The sequence below is a fragment of the Gossypium raimondii genome, chromosome 6, assembly GCF_025698545.1.
Source record: "Gossypium raimondii isolate GPD5lz chromosome 6, ASM2569854v1, whole genome shotgun sequence".
In the NCBI taxonomy this organism is placed as follows: Eukaryota; Viridiplantae; Streptophyta; class Magnoliopsida; order Malvales; family Malvaceae; genus Gossypium; species Gossypium raimondii.
The window spans coordinates 7535688-7553572 of NC_068570.1; the positions used below are offsets into that span (position 1 = coordinate 7535688).

The 17885-nt window shown below is 32.1% G+C and overlaps 2 protein-coding genes across 6 annotated transcripts; both read left to right on the forward strand.

Moving 5' to 3' along the window:
- Positions 1-1181, forward strand: LOC105772604 (auxin-responsive protein IAA20). Its single transcript, XM_012593981.2, has 4 exons — positions 1-310; positions 395-636; positions 755-836; positions 933-1181. The coding sequence occupies exons 1-4, from the start codon at positions 150-152 to the stop codon at positions 982-984; spliced, it is 537 nt and encodes a 178-aa protein (XP_012449435.1). The 5' UTR covers positions 1-149; the 3' UTR covers positions 985-1181.
- Positions 1182-13163: 11982 nt separating this feature from the next.
- On the forward strand, positions 13164-17356 carry LOC128041915 (ruBisCO large subunit-binding protein subunit beta, chloroplastic-like). 5 transcript variants are annotated; one of them, XR_008196996.1, is made up of 6 exons: positions 13166-13517; positions 14509-14610; positions 14843-15222; positions 16055-16130; positions 16677-16778; positions 16961-17356. XR_008196996.1 is itself a non-coding variant. In XM_052632768.1 (2 exons), exons 1-2 carry the CDS (start codon positions 16626-16628, stop codon positions 17108-17110), a joined length of 303 nt encoding a protein of 100 aa, XP_052488728.1. In that variant the 5' UTR covers positions 16137-16625; the 3' UTR covers positions 17111-17356. The 5 variants fall into 5 exon arrangements, 1 of the variants encoding a protein (XP_052488728.1); XR_008196994.1 differs by having other exon boundaries at positions 13172-13517; positions 15097-15222; XR_008196995.1 differs by having other exon boundaries at positions 14509-15222.
- The last annotated feature ends 529 nt before the right edge of the window (positions 17357-17885 follow it).

The window sequence follows — 17885 nt, forward strand, 5'->3', positions numbered from 1 at the left end:
ATTTCCTTCTTTCTTTTGTTGTCTTCGTTTTGATTCTCTCACGCCGTAGCATATATATATATATATATAATAGCAATTGCACTTTGCTTGTTTTTAAGAATTCTATTCTATTGTACTTAAAGGGCTATCTTTGTTTTGTAGTTGTGTTAATGTGCATGGAACTCCAACTGGGACTCGCTCTTCCAGGTTCCGACACTTGGAGCCGGCCTTTGCTAAAACTGGGTCTATATGAAGACATTAATGTTAACAGAAAAAAACGTGGCTTTGATCATGGATATCTCGAAGACGAGTTTTCCGCTGCCAGTTTCAAGTGATTCCCTTCGCAAAAACTTGTGTATTGTTGTTTGGGAATTTTTCGTTCATTTATGGAGTTTAAAATCTTTTTTTTTTACAGGAACTATGAAAAGGGTCTAGTGGGGTGGCCGCCGGTGGAAACCTGGAGGAGGAAGAAGCTACGCTGCCAAGTTCACAACCACATGACAGCGGCGGAGAATGGGTACTGCGGGGGTAGGGCTTCAAAGTCCACGTACGTGAAGGTAAAGATGGAAGGCGTTGTAATTGCCAGGAAAATTGACATCAGCATCCATCAATCCTTTGAAACGCTTACAACCACACTCATGACAATGTTTGATATCTGTAAGAACCTAAAATGGAAAATTCTTGCTTAAACATAATTCTAATTTCAACATTAAGTTGGATTCAAATTCATGAATTGAACTGTTAGTTTCCCACTTTCCCTTCATCTTTGGATCAGTTGATGAGAACCGGAGGAGCTTTAAACTGACTTATCAGGACAAAGAAGGTGACTGGTTGATTGCTGAAGATGTTCCCTGGAGGTAATTTTTTTTTCCTTTTCCCGACCTTTCTCGTCTGAGATACTTTCCTCCTGTTTGGTTAGATAGAAAATGATGGGAAAAAAATTGTTGTTTCAGGACCTTCGTTCGTTCATTAAAATGCCTGAAATTAATTAGAAGCAGAGGGTAGCAATTGGGTTCCACGTCAAATTATCAAAAATCATCCGCCATGTTTCTGCTTCCTTAATTTTGGATCCTAAAAGAATCCTCGAGGCCTTTTTTTTTTCCCGGACTTTTGAAAGACCGTATGTATATATAGTAATTTAACACTTTGTTACAGATAATGTACAGTAATACTAGTCAAATAAGAATGATGTCTATTTTATTTTTCTTTGCATTTTATTTCTCAAATGGAACCAAGAAAAAAACCTAAAGCTGCTAATGGGGTTAATGCCATTCAGCATCAATTTACTTGAATAAATACTTTAAATAAATAACTAAGAATATATTGAGAGAGCAAAGATCAAACCCCAAAAGATGAGAAAACTAGTAAATTTTCTATCACTATATTTTTTACATAAGCCTTTTCTTTCACCATGTTGTCAGAACGAGATAATTTAACTTTTATTCAATTATTTTAGTTTTGGTTCTGCATTTATGTCAAAGAAATCACTACTTCATTCCATGATAGTCGTTATTTTATTTTATTTTCTATTATCATCCATTTTAATTATAAATTCAAGATAAAGGATTGTAAAAATAGGGATGTCATGCCATCTTATATCCATTTTCAATTATTTAATGATATTTTAGTAATATTTTTCATGTCATTGATGTATAATTTTAGCAATTTTTTAACCTAAACCCTGAATCTTAAACTCGAACCTTAAAAGTTGAACCTTAAACACAAACCTTGAATCTTAAACTCAAAACCTTAAACTTGAACCCAAACCCTGATTCTTAAACCTTGAACCCTAAATCAAAAGGCCAAGTTAGGATTTATAGTTTAGTGTTTAGGGGTTTGAGGTTTAGGATTCATGATTCAATGTTTGGGCTTGAGTTTGGAGTTCAAGGTTCGAGTTCGGGTTAAAAAAATTACCAAAATTATGTATCAATGAGATGCTGAAATGTCATTAAATGATTGGAAAGGGATACATGATGATATGGCGTCCCTACTTCATACAATCCTTTCTCTTGACTAGAAACGATTGTATAAGACAGGGACGCCACGTCATCATGTACCCCTTTCCAATCATTTAATGACATTTCAGTATGTCATTGATACATAATTTTGGTAATTTTTTAACCCGAAACTTGAACCTTAAACCCAAACCCAAACTCGAACCCCAAACCTTGAATCCTAAACTCGAAATGTTAAATTTTAAACTCAAAACCCTAAACCTTAAACCCTAAACCAAAATGCCAAGTTTAGGGTTTTGAGTGTGGGTTGTAGGGGTTTAAGGTTTATGATTCATGGTTTGGGTTTGAGTTTGGGGTTTAGGGTTCAAGGTTTCGAATTCAGGTTAAAAAAATTACCAAAATTATGTATCAGGCAAGGAAAGTATTGCTAAAATGTCATTAAATGATTGGAAAGGGATACAAGATGACAAGACATCCTTGTTTCAGACAATTCTTTCTATATCTGGGAAAGGATTGTATGAAACAGTGACACCACATTATCTCTATCCCTTTTCCAATAGTTTAATGCCATATCAACATTTTCATCCTGAATTTCAGGATTTTCTTCCTGAATAAAATTAAATCTAAATAAAAATCTTGAAATTTAGGATGAAATTGTTGAGGTGGCATTAAACTATTGGAAAGGGATAATATCCATAATAGTTTAATGCCATATCAACATTTTCATCCTGAATTTCAGGATTTTTGTCCTAAAAAAATCAAATCTAAATAAAACTCCTGAAATTTAGGATGAAATTACTGGTGTGGCATTAAACTATTAGAAAGAGATAATATCCCTATTTCATACAATCCTTTCTCTATTCATATATTAGTGGGAGAGAGAATTAGAAAGCCATAATTCCTATATTCATTTTCCTTAGCTGAACTAGCAAAGGAGAGAAAGAAATTCCTTGAGTTTTCTTATTTCGTTGCCGTGCATAATTCACAAGGTGAGGGGGAATTTTCCTTTAATTTTTTCATGGATTCTTAATATATGTTAGTATATAAGTATGACCCAACACTTGAATCTTAATATTATTAAGAATTTAATTAAGGTAGTTGAGAGTTTTTAGTAGAATTGGAGTTGAAACTCAAGAAATATTGAATATTAAGTTACCTTATGTAAGCACATCTTGAGATTATAATAAGAAGTGGTGAATTAAGTTTAGATTATGTGATTGATTGTATGTTGTTAGGGATCTAATTGTAAGAATAAAAACTTTAAGGCTTAATAGCAAATATTAGTAATATGAGGTTCTTGTATTATATTTATGTCGTCGGAATTAGATTCGATAGGGTAAATTGTGAGATATGATTCTTTTAGATTTTTGGATCTTGAGGGACTAAATTGAATTTCATTTTTAAACGATATGTTTCAATGGTTGAGGTGTGGAACTAAATTATTTGTATTCGGATTTATCGTACGTAGCTAAAGACAACATCGGTATGTCGAGAAACAAAGGAAAAGCTAAAGCCGTTAATGGTTAGCAATATTCCAGTTTCTACTATCTAATCCATTTTCTTTACACGATTTATTAAGTAATTAAGCTTTATGTCAAGATTATTAATAACATAAAATGAAATATTATGTTTAATAACTTGGAAATGTTTGATGTGTTAATAGTTGTTTTAAATATGTTGGTTGAGATGAAATATCTTAGTTTGATGGAATTGATAGTGTTAAACACGAAAGAAAACAATGATATATTCTTGATGACCATGTGTGGACTATTGGTACGTTATTGAGTATGAGAACTATGATTGAAATGTGATTTTCAGAAAATTTTAAATAACGTAAATGTTAGAATATGATATATTTTTCAAGTTCAATAATGTAATGAGATTCATGTATGATATATACACATATACAAATTGAAAATGAATCATGCCTTAGGGCCTAACATTTAGTTGACACGGTATTTTGGAGGGATGTTATATCGAGTTTGGCACTTAGGTGTTTTGGTGTGTTGGAGAGATAAATGGTGTATTGGAGGGGCACGATATGAGCATCGAGTTTATAGCCATTTGATGAAAATTGTAATATGTAAGCTAATTGGCTAACATAAACATATATTATCCAAATTACTTGAACAAATTAAGTGTAATGATCAGATTCTAGCGTTGTCGGAAAATTTGGTTTAAGGACTGAATTTATTAAATTGAGTTAACCAAAATTAAAATAAATAATTATGTGTCGATAAAAATTGAAGGAGTTATTAATTAGTATAAAGTTAAACCAGTTAATAAAATAGCACATGGACTAAATTGATTAGTGATTAAGGTGAAAAGGAATCGATTTTAAAATTGATAAGTGCCTTAAATAAAAATTAATCAAAGGTTATAATAGTGATTAAACCAATTAAACTTTAATAAATGATGTCATCATCTTCCACTAATTAATGTTAAGATTAGTAAGCATTTTATTAATAATTTAATTAAGTTGATTAAAGTAGCTAATTACAAAATTACAAAATTGTCTTCATCTCTCTCATTCTTCTCCATAGAATATTCAAAGCCATGGCTTTCCATAGTTAATTTGGTAATCTTTCTTTCAAATTCTAGTTGAATTTTTAATGAATGATGCTAATTAGTGAAGGCTCATGTAATAAATTTGAGAATTAATAAGATTTAATTAGGGATTCATGGTTAACAAATTTTAAAACCCTTAAAGTAAGTAGCTTAAGATTTATGCATGTAGATAGCGAATGAAATTATAATAGGGTGTGTTGGAATTTACGTGAAAAGTATTTAAATAAGATTGAATTAAGCTTAGATTTGATAATTGGATTATATAGCATTAAGGATCTAATTGAAAAAGGTGAAAAATTTAGGGTTTGTTAGTGAATAATCAAATTTGGAGGTTCTTGTACTATATTTATTAAGTCAAATTTAAACTTGATCGTGTAAATTGTGAGAAACGAATGTTACAAATATTAAAGGATTTAGGGACTAAATCAAATAAAATGCTCAAGTATATAATGTGTTGATTTGTGTTTGAATTGTGTGATTAATGAATTTTTTGTATTCGGATTTAATCTCGTAACTAAAGACGATGCAAGATCACCCCGAGGCAAAGGGAAATCCAAAGCTATCGATGAAAATATATTCTAGTTTGTGCTCTCATGATTCAAGTTTTTTAAATAATTAAATGTATATGCTTGAATTGTTAAATGATCGAAAATAGAAAACTATCTATATGGTTTTATTTGAAAGGTACGTATATTCCTAATTATGTGATTGTAATAATTGGTGTGTGAATTGTATATGTTTATGCTCGTTTAATGTTATGTGATTATTAATTATGGATTTTTCCCTATTAACATTGTTGAATAGAGTCACGGGTATAGTTGGCATGCCATAGGATCCGTTTTGATAGGTGGGAGAGTCAACGTTATGCGCATACAAATTTTGATAGTTCTTTAATACCCTGAGTGTCGAGAATGTATCACTAGCTCAAATACCCTGGGGGTACGAGCGTATTTTGGTGTGGTTGGTGGGATCAATGCATTTATGCCCAAACTAGCACTTCGGTGCATATTGATGGTGGATTGATCTATGTATCCGTTCTTGTATCCAATTAGGTTAATAGGGATTAAAATGTAAAAATAGTAAGTTGAACACATGAAATTGAAATAAGACATTAATGCTAGTATGATGTATGATTTGGGTATGATTAGGTAGATGCAAATACACTAAGGGTGCATCGAGAATCTTATTATGTAAACGAGCATCTAAATAAAATGAATACGATTGAATAATAAAGGTACATTTGGTTCTAAGGTATATACAGGCTAGTGAAATTGATATTAATTTAGTAATTGATTAATATGATATGTTGGGTAGTTAGTTTTTTATATGTTTTACTTGCGATCAAATTTGAATTCGAATTATGTTAGCACCACTGAGTATACTTTACTCAGCGTACGGATTTATTTGTTTCCATGCGTAGGTATCGGATAAAGCTAAAGAAATTTTATGGTCAAGCATCCAATTCTCAAGCTCAGCTCATAAGCCATCACAATCCTATTTTTTTTTATGTATATTTATGTTTTGAAGTCATAAGGCATGTTAGGTTAGTTGGCTTGAAGCCTAAGTTAGTTTTGACACTTTTGGTAGGTAACTTATAACGTTATAATGGTCAAATTTTATCTTTTGATTACTAATTGATTAAGCTTTATTATGTGAGTTTGAATGTGTAAATAGGTTGGTTTAGTAATGTTGTATTGGAGGTTATGATTTGGAAATGTTTGAACATGTTTAGATAGATTAATTGGATGAATATGCTTTGTGGTACATTTTAGGTATGTTTAGGTTCATTTGGGTGAGGCTTTCAACACTTAAAGGTGCAAAATTTTAACCATTTGGTCACTGAGTCTCGAGACAGAAAGAACATGTCTCGAGACCTCTAGAATAAATTTCATTTAAATTTTGCATTCAAGTTTATAGTCTCAAGACAATTGTTCCTAGGTCTCAAGACAAGTGGTCTTCGTCTCGAGACAAAAGAACATCAAATCTAAATAGATGTTTCCCTGCTCCAAGTCTTAAGACTTCTATCTCAAGACATTCAAACATAAAAGAAAAAATAGGAAAACAAAGGAGGTTGGTCTCCATACCTAGTCTCGAGGCATAAAAGACCTTTCTTCGAGACACAACATATAGTGTCTCGAGGCATGTTAAATTCGAAGCTAAAAATCCCAAAACTATTTGTGACCTATCTTAAGACATGGAGACCCCTATCTTTAGACATAAATTTGAAAATTGATATTTGAGTTCAGATTCGAGTCCTAACTCTGAAATTCACCCACATAAACCCTTAAATTGATGAAGTGAAATCAATGAGTATATAAATGCATGCATATGAATTATTTTGAAGATTGAATTGAATTTATTTGAGTTATAATAGCTTGAGTTTCTTTGGCAATGTAATGTGACATCACACACTCGGATCTGGTGATCAGGTCTGGAATGGGGTCTTACATTAAGCTTGAAAAGAATAATTGTATGATAACATAAATGAGACATGAATGTAAACTTGAAATTGCCATGTACATTACGAAATGAGATTGAGATATTAATGCTATTCTGTTTTAAATTTAATTGTTGATACTTGGTTTGATAATGATAATTCTTGGCATCCTATTGATAAAATTTACTTAATATTGAAATTATAATTAGATTACATTCTTATTTTATTTATACCTTGTTTCTCGAATTATGTTAGCATCACTGCATATACATTACTCAACGTACGATTATGTTTGTTTCTGTGTACAGGTCTCGGGCAAGAATCGTAGTAGATTCAAGGTTAAAAAGTATCCAACTCGAAAGCTAAGCTCGGAAATCAACTAGCTACCTATTTTATATGTATATAAGTGTTTTAAATCATATGACATGTACCTAGGTTGGTGCTCTTGCTACTTAGTAAGGTTTTGGTATTTTTGGTAGTTTGGCTTATAGTAATTTTATGGTTGAATTTTACTTTTGGATAATTAGCTAATTATGATTGATTATGTGAGATTGAATGTGCAAGTTAGTTAGTTTAGAAATGATGTGTTTGAAAGTATGATATGGTTGAGGTATGTTTAAGGTAAGTTTTGGTTCATTTTAATAAGGATAGGGATATTTGAAAGTGTGTTATTTTGGCCATTTGACCATTAAGTCTTAAGATGGGAAGAACTTGTCTCGAGATCGCTAGATCAAATGTCACCTTATTGTGCATTCATGGGCATGAAGCCTTGAGACAATCTTGTCAAAGCCTCAAGACAATAGGCCTTTGTCTCAAAACAAGGAAACAACGTACCTAAATAAGTGTTTCCTTACTCTAGGTCTTAAGACAAGAAACAAACATCCAAACATCTAAACATCGAAGCGCAAATAGGAAAATATGGGATGCCTATCTCGAGACTTAGTGTCTCAAGACATGTTGGCATTGAGGCTAGAATTTATAAAAATAAAATAAGGCCTATCTCAAGACAACTCGAAACATGAAGTTCCTTGTCTCAAGACACAATACTGAAATTTGACAATTGAGTTTGGCATCGAGTCCTAACTGATATCCACGAAACCAACTAGAAATACAACGAAAGCAAGTGCACCTATCGATAAATAATATAACTATGGTGAGTAAAGATATCGTTCCCACAAGGGCTAAAAATACTAGTAATTACTGTCTTTCTATTATCTAACCGACAAATCGAAGTGATTGAATTAAACAAAAATTAACTAAATCAATTAACTAAGAACTCGACAAAGAACAAATCAGGAAAATAATCGAATAATAACCAAGAAGCGAAACAATACCCAGGAAAGAATTCACCTAGACTGCATCTGTCATTATCAATATGAATTAAACAATTTATTCACTTAATATCTTGATCCGTAGAAATCTCTAAATTATGCTAACATCTCTCTTCAAGACTAAGAGCAACTGACTCTAGGTTAATTAATTGAAATTTCTTTCTAGTTAAAACCCCTATTATCGTATTAACTCGATCTATGGATTCCCCTATTAGATTTGACTTTAATCTGGTAGATTTATGTCGTCCTATTTCTAGGATTGCATGCAACTTCACTCAATTATGCTAGACCTACTCTTAAACAAAGTCTATTCCTCGTCTGAATTAAGCACATCAAACATGAATCTAATCCGAAAATATTAAATCAAGAATTAAGCACACATAACTAAGAACAAGATTCAAGTATTTATTGCGTAAAACGGAAATCAAAAGACAGAATTCATCATAGGGTTCATCTCCCCTAGGTATAGGGGTGAGCAAAACTCGATTCGACTCGAAAAAATCGAAAAAAATTCGAATTTCGAGTTAAACAAATCGAGTTAATCGAGTTATTCAAATCAACTCGAATTTTTTTTTCGAATTTCGAGTTCGAATCGAGTTGAGTTTTCGAATTCGAATAACTTGAATAACTCGAATAATTCGAATATTAAACTATAATATTTTACATTTTTACCCCAAACTCCCAAACCTTTTTACTTTTCCCTCGAAACTTTTATTTATTCCCACTTTCCCTCCAAAACTTTTACTCCCCTCCCCTCCCAACCCCCCAATCTACCCAAAATCCATTTCCCACCACAATTTTACTCTCCCATTTATTTTTTCTCAAAATTTTACTCCCAAAAACCCTCAAAACCTTTTATTTTCCCCCAAAAATTTTACTCCCTCCCACTTTTCCCTTAAAACTTTTATTCCCTTCCCATCCCACCTCCCATCTATCCCAAACCCTCCCCCCTCCAATTTTTTTTAATATTTTCCCTCCAAAATTTTACTCCCCCTATTTACTTTCCCTCAAACTTTTATTCCTCAAAACTTTTTATTTTTCCCCTAAACTTTTACTTCTCACCATTTACTCTCAAATTAAAAATCAAAATTATCCAAAAAAAATCACTAAACATAAATAGTAATAATTTTATTTATATCTACTATTTATATTATTAAATTAAATTTCATATTTTATATTATTTATATTATTGAATTGTTTAGTCATATTGAATATTTATATTAAAATTGAATTATTAATTATGCCATAAAATATTCGTGTTAAAATTTTATATTGGTATCAATTTCACATTTTATTTTTAAAATAACTTTTATTAAAAATCATATTTTTACATTTAATATATTTTTAATTCTAAAATACATAGTGATAAAAATCAAGATAATTGAAACAACTAAGCAAACAAAGAAGCTAACCAAGATATAAAAAATTAATAAATAAATTATGAAGTGATGAAAGTTAATAAAAAAATTGATTAAGGTGGAAAAATTTTATTACGATGGGTGACAATGGTTACAAGGACCCAAAATTATTTTTTAAAATTTAACTCGAACAAATATATTCGATTCGATTCGATTCGAATTCCATCTCATACGACTCGATTCGAGAAAACTTAAAATAAAGTTAGGATGATAAAATGATATTCGAAAACTCGATTAACTCGAAAATTTTCGATTCGATTCGATTGAATGCTCACCCCTACCTAGGTATTTAGGAAATTAGTTCATAATCGCGAATAAAAATATCTCAAAAAAGTATAACCACAAGAAATAGAAAAACTCATAATAAACTTCAAAGAAATCAAAATGAGATATTCAATCTTGATGGAAATCTGCTTTAGAGTCGGCTTCAATGGCATTTTCCAAGTTGTCTTTTTTTTCAATATTCTCTGACGTCCCCCTTTCCTCTTCTTATACTGGGTATTTATAGGTATTAAAATGCCCGAAAAACCTAAAAATTTCATTTTTTCTATGTGTCCAGAATACAGTTCATGAAATCAACACAATCTGGCACATGACCTTGTGGCAGCCCATGTGGCTCACACGGTCGTATGTCCAGCTCGTATGGGAAGGCCCAACACGTGTGGCTCCTGAAATATACTCCAATTGTTCGATTTTTGCTCCGCTTTTGCTCGTTTTGCTCCCAAATGCTCTCCTAAGTATAGAAACTTGAATTTAAAGGATTAGGAGCATAAAATTCACCATTTTGCATCGGTTAATCATCCAAAAATGCATTAAGAATGGGATTAAAATATGTTACTTTTGACACTTATCACTAACCCTAAATTTGACATTGTATAACTCCGTAAAATGATGAATTTGAATATTAAACTTCGTGAATGTATATTTGTAAATATGATTGGTGGTTAAATTGAATTGAATGATAATTATGAACTAAAATTTGTGATTATGTAATGAGATTGCCTGAGTTGCTTCAGCAACGTAATATGACATCTCACATTCAAATGTAACGATCGGATTGCGTGTGGAGTGTTACAGGTAACTCTTTCTAGCTAAGAAACTTAAAGTAGGAAAGAAAAGACTAATGAAAACCAAGTCAATTTAGCCAACTTTACGGAAATCGTGCATGGACCGAATTCGCAAGCAAACAAATTAACTTGGTCTTAAACATAAATTTCCTAATTGGGCCACTGATAAATTAGGCTAAAAATAAAACAAATAAGTTTTTAAATTATCCAAATGAGTTTCAAATGGGCTAGTCTTCATCTTCAAGGGATTGTGCGTATGGGCCATTTATCTCTCAAAGTGAATCATTCAAGCTTGTTAAGGAAATCTAAACAAGTCCAACTCCAAGGTATGTGTTTTGGGCTTTTTGAAATGCCAAATCAAAATCTTGACATATCTTAAGCTCTTGTTAGTTTCGAAGTTCTCTTGTCACAAATTCTTGGACTAACATGTTTAATCTCGCCCTAAGTTGTTTGGATTTAGAATGAGTAATTTGACATTGAGGGAAGTTAAGCTCATCAGCTCCATAAGCCTGAGCTTGGGCCTTGATGCTCATATCATAGTATAAGGATGGCCCCTGAGTAAGGCGGTACAGAGGATTCAAATCAAGGTAAGGGATGACCTAAAGAGATTTAGGGTTACAAATAGGTGGGCCAATAGGTGTCGAAAATAGCCTAACCTTTACCGGCTTAACAAGGTCGTGATCGGCAAGAAAAACTTCTCTTAATGTCAAGGTTTGGATAGGACCGTTTGGGGATGGGCTGCTCAACAAATTTCGCACATGCTTGCCTTCAGATAAAGAACAATAATCCATTTTCCCTAAACCAAATCATGTATTAGGGATTTGTTTCAAACCGATAATCTTGGATTAATTGTCTAATGAAATTCATGATGTCTCTATCACTCGCTAATCCAATCTCGATATTTATCAGCCAAATTTATACCCAGTCGACCCCACTTGTCACCACATTGATTAGTACTCAAATCCTTCAACTCTTTCAAAATTGGTTGCCACATGCTGAGCTAGGGCAATGCCTGATCACTATCCTACCATTTGATGATGTTGGAACATGTAACAACTGTGTAAGCCCTACCAAATGTCTACACCTAATTTGTCACAGTTATAGGTCGCATTGCTTGAATGTCCTCTACCCTATGTAGTTTCCATTGAAACTGCATTTAATAATTGCAAGTTAATAAAACAATAAAAGATTATAACCATTGAAACCTTAGCCCTTTACAACAGCTGAATAAACTAATCTCTTGAGCAACATATCTATCACTATCAATTTGGATCCGTATAATCCTGATAATACATGATGTGATCCAAATTCACCCTAAATCTACAAATATATTTAAAATATATAAGATATATTATAAAAAAATGTATCCTAAAATGTTTTCTAAACGTTGTATATAAATATCTTTTTACCTCCTCACCAATAGAAAGAGACTTGGTGAGAGGGGATCTGCACTATAAATGGTATTCACATCCTGGCCCATACTTGAAGGAGGATGCAACAACAATTCAATTGTTTTTTATCCTTAGCGGATGCATTTTTAAGAGCCTGGTATAAGAATGCCAAAACCACATACCCCCAACTATAACTAGAAACACGAGTAGTCATTTATACCAGACGTTCAATTGTTTTAGATAGAAAACCTCGCTAATTTTTTATGGGCCCTAAGACAATTGTCCTCTTCACTTGGCTTCAGATAGCTTACATCACTCCAAATCCAAAGGTTTGTTTCCTCAACCTAGTACAAGAATAAAAATATTTATCAATCTCAATTTCCTAATTTCACTATATATATATCAAAATAAAATATGAACAATGCATATATGTATGACTTAAGTTGAAAAGTATTAAAAACTACCATATTAACGATTACTTCCACTATGTGATGTGCTTCCTTCATTAGAGCCATAATAAAATTTAGAAAATTGATTTTAAGGTTAAAAATAGATTTGGAAAAATAGATTTGGAAAGTTCTCTAGCTTACGAATTCAACAACGATGAAAATCAACTTTAACGTGGGTGAAAAACCTAAAATAAGGGAAAGATATTTAAAGGCACAACATAAAAAAAACATTCATAAGAAGTCACTACAACAAAACAGGTTTTTAGCGGCGTTTTTAGTGGTGGTTGGATCGAAAACGCCGCAAAAGGTAAAACATTAGCAGTGTTTTTGCATAAACGCCGCAAAAGGTATAGCAATAGCAACGTTTTTCTCATAAACACAGCAAAAGATAAAGAAATAGCAGCGTTTTTCTCATAAACGCCGCTAAAGGTAAAGTAATAGCGGCGTTTTTTCATAAACATAACTAAATGTAAAGCAATAGCAGCGTTTTTTCCATAAATGCCGCAAATATATTTTTGCTTTTGTTAAAACGGTGTCGTTTTGATTACAACTTTGTTCCCCCTCTAACCCTCTCGCGATTACAACTTTGTTCCCTTCCACTGCTCTCCATTTCTTTTATTATGTTTTCACGATGGCTTCACCCAGTCAAAGATTTTTAGGGGTTCTGTTTGACCCGCGATTTATAAAAAAAAATTCAAAATCGTAGCTCGATCTGCCATCGCCACTGCAATCAAAACTCCTTATTATATTTCTTCCAGGTTCAATTTATGGATCGATATTGTTTTGCCAATGATTTATAGCACATTCCGATAACGGTGGAGGAACAGTTGTTTTTGAAAGCGGTTAGGGAAGAATGCCCGTGGGAGAATTTGCCCAAACGGCTTCAAGCCATTTATAACTTCAAAGAATAATGGCACAAGAGGTTAGTTTCGACTTTGCTGCTTACTCTTTGTCTTTTACCTTTAAAATTGCAGTTGTAAGGATCATTTAGTTTGTATCTTTGAAGAACTTCATTGTTTTGCTGAGAGAGTAATATAGGATAAAATTCACCAAACGAGTAAATACTTATTTCATGCTTGTAATATTATTGATGGAAGTTAACCTTACGGTGAGAGTTTGGGAAAGAGCTTTTGAAACTGATTAGAAGTAAAAAGAACCATGTTAGTATGATGGTTTGGATCTACTCAACCATGTTAGTATGTTAATCCTATTTTGTGGTAGTCCTGTTGTTTCCCTAAACAACAGCCATGATGTATAATTGAATTGTAATACAAAGAATAATTTATTCTCTTGAGAAATTTTGTAAGTTTTACAGTTTTATCATTTTTAAGTGTATTTTTAAGAATCTGAACTACAATATTAAAGATTGTATTTGGTAAAACGGATCCGTTTTACTTCTAATTTGTGGTTTATTCTCTTGAGAAATTTATAAGTTTTTACAGTTTTATCACTTTTAAGTGTATTTTTAAGAATCCGAACTACAATCTTAAAGATTCTATTTGGTAAAACGGATCCGTTTTACTTCTAATTTGTGGTTTATTGTTAATCCTATTTTGTGGTAGTCCTATTTTGTGGTTTATTCTCAATCCTATTTTGTGGTAGTCCTGTTATTCATTTGAGAGGCAAATCTTCCTTTTTATATTTGGCTCCTAATACCAGATATGGCTAAACTTGCTTGATTATGCAGGGCTGAATTAAAATGCCTCCTTGTAATGTGGCAGATGATGATTTAGACATAAGTCACTCTTGGAAATTGTTCTTAAGTCCTTTACTCTCTTAGATTTAGATTGTATAGTTTAGTTACAAGCGCCCTCAACTGCCCCCTGCGTCCCTCTGAAAAAAGAAAAGACTTATCATGGTTTACATATTTCAGATTTTTGAACAACAATTGATGGCTGCTTTATTGCTTTCAGGCTGGTGTGTTCCCAAAATCATTAAAGAGTTATGTTCAAAGGGCATTGGCTCTATGTAAGGATGAAAAGCAATCAGCAGCTTGCCAGGAAATCATGAAGGAGGTGAGGATTTTCTTTTAAATAAAATTTTGGCAGCTGTTATTCAGGATTATGTGCATAATGAATTGTTTTCTTTCTTCTCTCTGGTTTTTTAAAAGTTCTATTCATGCCATGTTCATCAAGCATTCATTAAGAGTTTGGGTTAATGAATTCTTAATATGCTTGTAACTAAAAGTTGTTTAAATGAAGAATATAAGTGTTTCACTACAGAAATTTCATCTTTACAAATTGACAGAGCAAGGAGGCTAGCTCGAAACTTAGGATAGCCTTTAGCCACTGAGCCGACCTTGTCTTGTTGATTGTCTGCATTTAAAAGAGGGTACTTGGTCCACTAGAAAGGAAGATTGAGAACAATGATTCATGTGCCTAGCTTTATGGACTGATTTTTGACAACTTTTTGACTTCCTACGTGTATGCTATTATGTTCCTACGTGTATGCTATTATGTTTCTTTATAAGGGAGGCTATGGAAAAGGTTTTTCTGTGGTAGGATTTGGCTTTAAAGTCATCGAGATTAATTGGTGGTTAGCAAGAGTTTTGAAGATGGTGGCAACAGGGCTGTTGAGAAATTAGGCAGCAGAAACAGTCATTTCAGACTTGGTTAACTCAAAATCATGTACGTACTGTGGTGCTGAATCTTAGACAACTTCTTTATCTGAATTATGTTATTCGAATTTTTCATTTTCTCAAATATGTTTGACATTTACTCAAATCCTTTGCATTAGACTTTTTACACATAACCAAACGAATATAGTTTACAGAAGAAACAAAAATTACCCAAAATTTGCATAATTTCAAGATGGATAATATTATCGGATAAACATCAAGTTTATATATTAACTTTGGTTCAATGTGCAGTTCATGTATATCAATTTTATATATAAAGTGTGTGGTTCATATCTATACATAAAAATTTGATTTTGATTCAATTGTACATATTTAAAGAAATGAATACATACATTTATTTTCATATTGGATTAATATAATTGTCTATGTATGCAATATATCAATGTAAAATAGTGCTAGTTTGATAATATTGTTAGTGATTTGTGAAAATTGAATTAAATTTAAATTTTATGTATAAAATTATACAAAATTAAATTTCATGTATGACAATACACATTAAATTAAAATTTATATTTAATTTTGATATTTATCCTAATGAAATCATTTATTGCTACAATGTCATCTTGACAGCAAAATTTTACCTGTAAAGCAGATTGTATAGGAACTGCCGTTTTCGTTCCATTATATTGGGGTTTAGGGTTTAGGCCATTTTTACTCTTCTTTCCTTTCTTGAGTTGACTTTTGCTAGATAATTTAAGTCAATTGACGATTTTTTTTTAAGTGTCTTTTTATTAATTGTTCTGCCATGAGATAAACTGATTTTGGTTTGAGCCGTGGTTGATGTGAAATTTCCGAAACTGGTTCTGAATTTATTGACGCAGTAATGAAGCCTTATTAGATTTGATGAGCTAAAATGGTTAGACTTCAACTGGTATTCTTTCCTGCGCCCTTTATCAGGTATTTTCCAAATTCTGTTCTTTAAAGTTTAAACTAGTAGGGCGGGTTGGTTGGGTTAAAAGATTGAAAAATCCACCTAAGCAATTAATTTCATACTTTAATCGATTAATTGACTTAACATTAGTGGATTCAGTTCATTAAACAGAAATTTTTTTGGTTTGCCTCCTTCCTAGCATGAGAAATAAAACAAGTAAAGGAGGTTGGTTTGGATTTGATTAACTTTATCATATTCTATAAATATAAAAAAATTAAATTAAATTAAAAGTTAAGTTAACCAGATCAAGTATGCATTTCACAACTACTTACCAATTGATTTTATTCACATAATATTTACTTTTATCCATAATCCTTCAAATCTTTAAATTAAAGGAAAAAAAATGTTTAAGGGCGTTTGAATCAATGTTCATTTTGTTGCAATTGCAATGACGTGAACTTATTTCAACTAAATACAAAATCAAATTAATTATTATAATAGGTAAACTATACCCAAACTGCATGATTCGTGAAATACCATATAAAACTGCATGTTTTTGGGCTATTTATCAGGCAGCAGTTGAGGAAGGTATTGTCGGTGGTGGATGTACTTCGCTAAGACTTGCTTCTAAGGTGGATGCTATCAAGGATTCACTTGATAATGACGAAGAAAAGGTAAATCGTTTTGATAACTTAAAAAAATCTTAAACTTCAGAATGTTTTTTTGTTGAAATATTTGGCTGTAGATAAAGTTGGTAAACCCTAAATATCTTGATTTACTATAGGTTGGAGCAGATATTGTTAAAAGAGCTTTGAGTTACCCTCTAAAATTGATGATTATATTTTTCTTGATATAGGTGGTCAGATGTTGCTTGGAGCATGCAACATCAGTGGCCAAGACAGTCTTGATGTCCGATTGTGTGGTTGTGGAAATAAAGTGCCTGCTGGGAACCCCATGGATGATTAGTAATGGAACACTTTTTTGTTCTTTATATTTTGCATGCTAATATGTTGGGTTCGTTGATTATGTCAGGATACGGCTACTAAAGCAGATGTTGAAGGGAAACCAAATAAGGTATCAAATCTCCACCGTAGCAACGATGAACCTGTTTAGAGTAGAATGCTTATTTTCGTTGTTGATTAATTATTGAAAAATCCTTAAGATCCCGGTGATATATAAGATTTGCATTTTGCAGTTCAGTGTAACAATTTTGAACATCGTTTTTCAGTGAAAGGAAGAAAGTTGGTATTTACTGTTTGCTGTTTTTGATTGGTAGAAAATTTTTCAACTGAGTTTTATTTGAACTGTCCTAATAAATTGAATTTCAACACATTATTTATAATTCTTATAAATAAAACTAATTTCATGGGGAGCGCTACAGTTGATATTACTATACGAACAAAAAATAAAGGCAAACGATGAAGAAAAATCACTGGAACTACAAATTATGAGGAACATCAAATGTGAAACAAATTATGAGGAACATCAAATGTGAAACATGAAAGAACGATAAAAGCAAAGAAGCAGTCGGTGTCTTACATGACTTTTAGCGGCATTTTTAAGAAAAGCGCCGCTAATGAACATGTTTAGCGGTGTTTGTGGAGAAAGCGCCACTAAAGGTATGTTCTTTAGTGCATTTGTTCTTAGTAGCGGCGTTTGTAGGAAAAGCGCCGCTAAAGGTCATGTTCTATAGCTATTTTTTTTACATAGACGCCACAAAATTTAGCGGCATTATCTATAGCGATGCCATAAAAATGCCGCTAAAAACTTGTTTTTGTCAT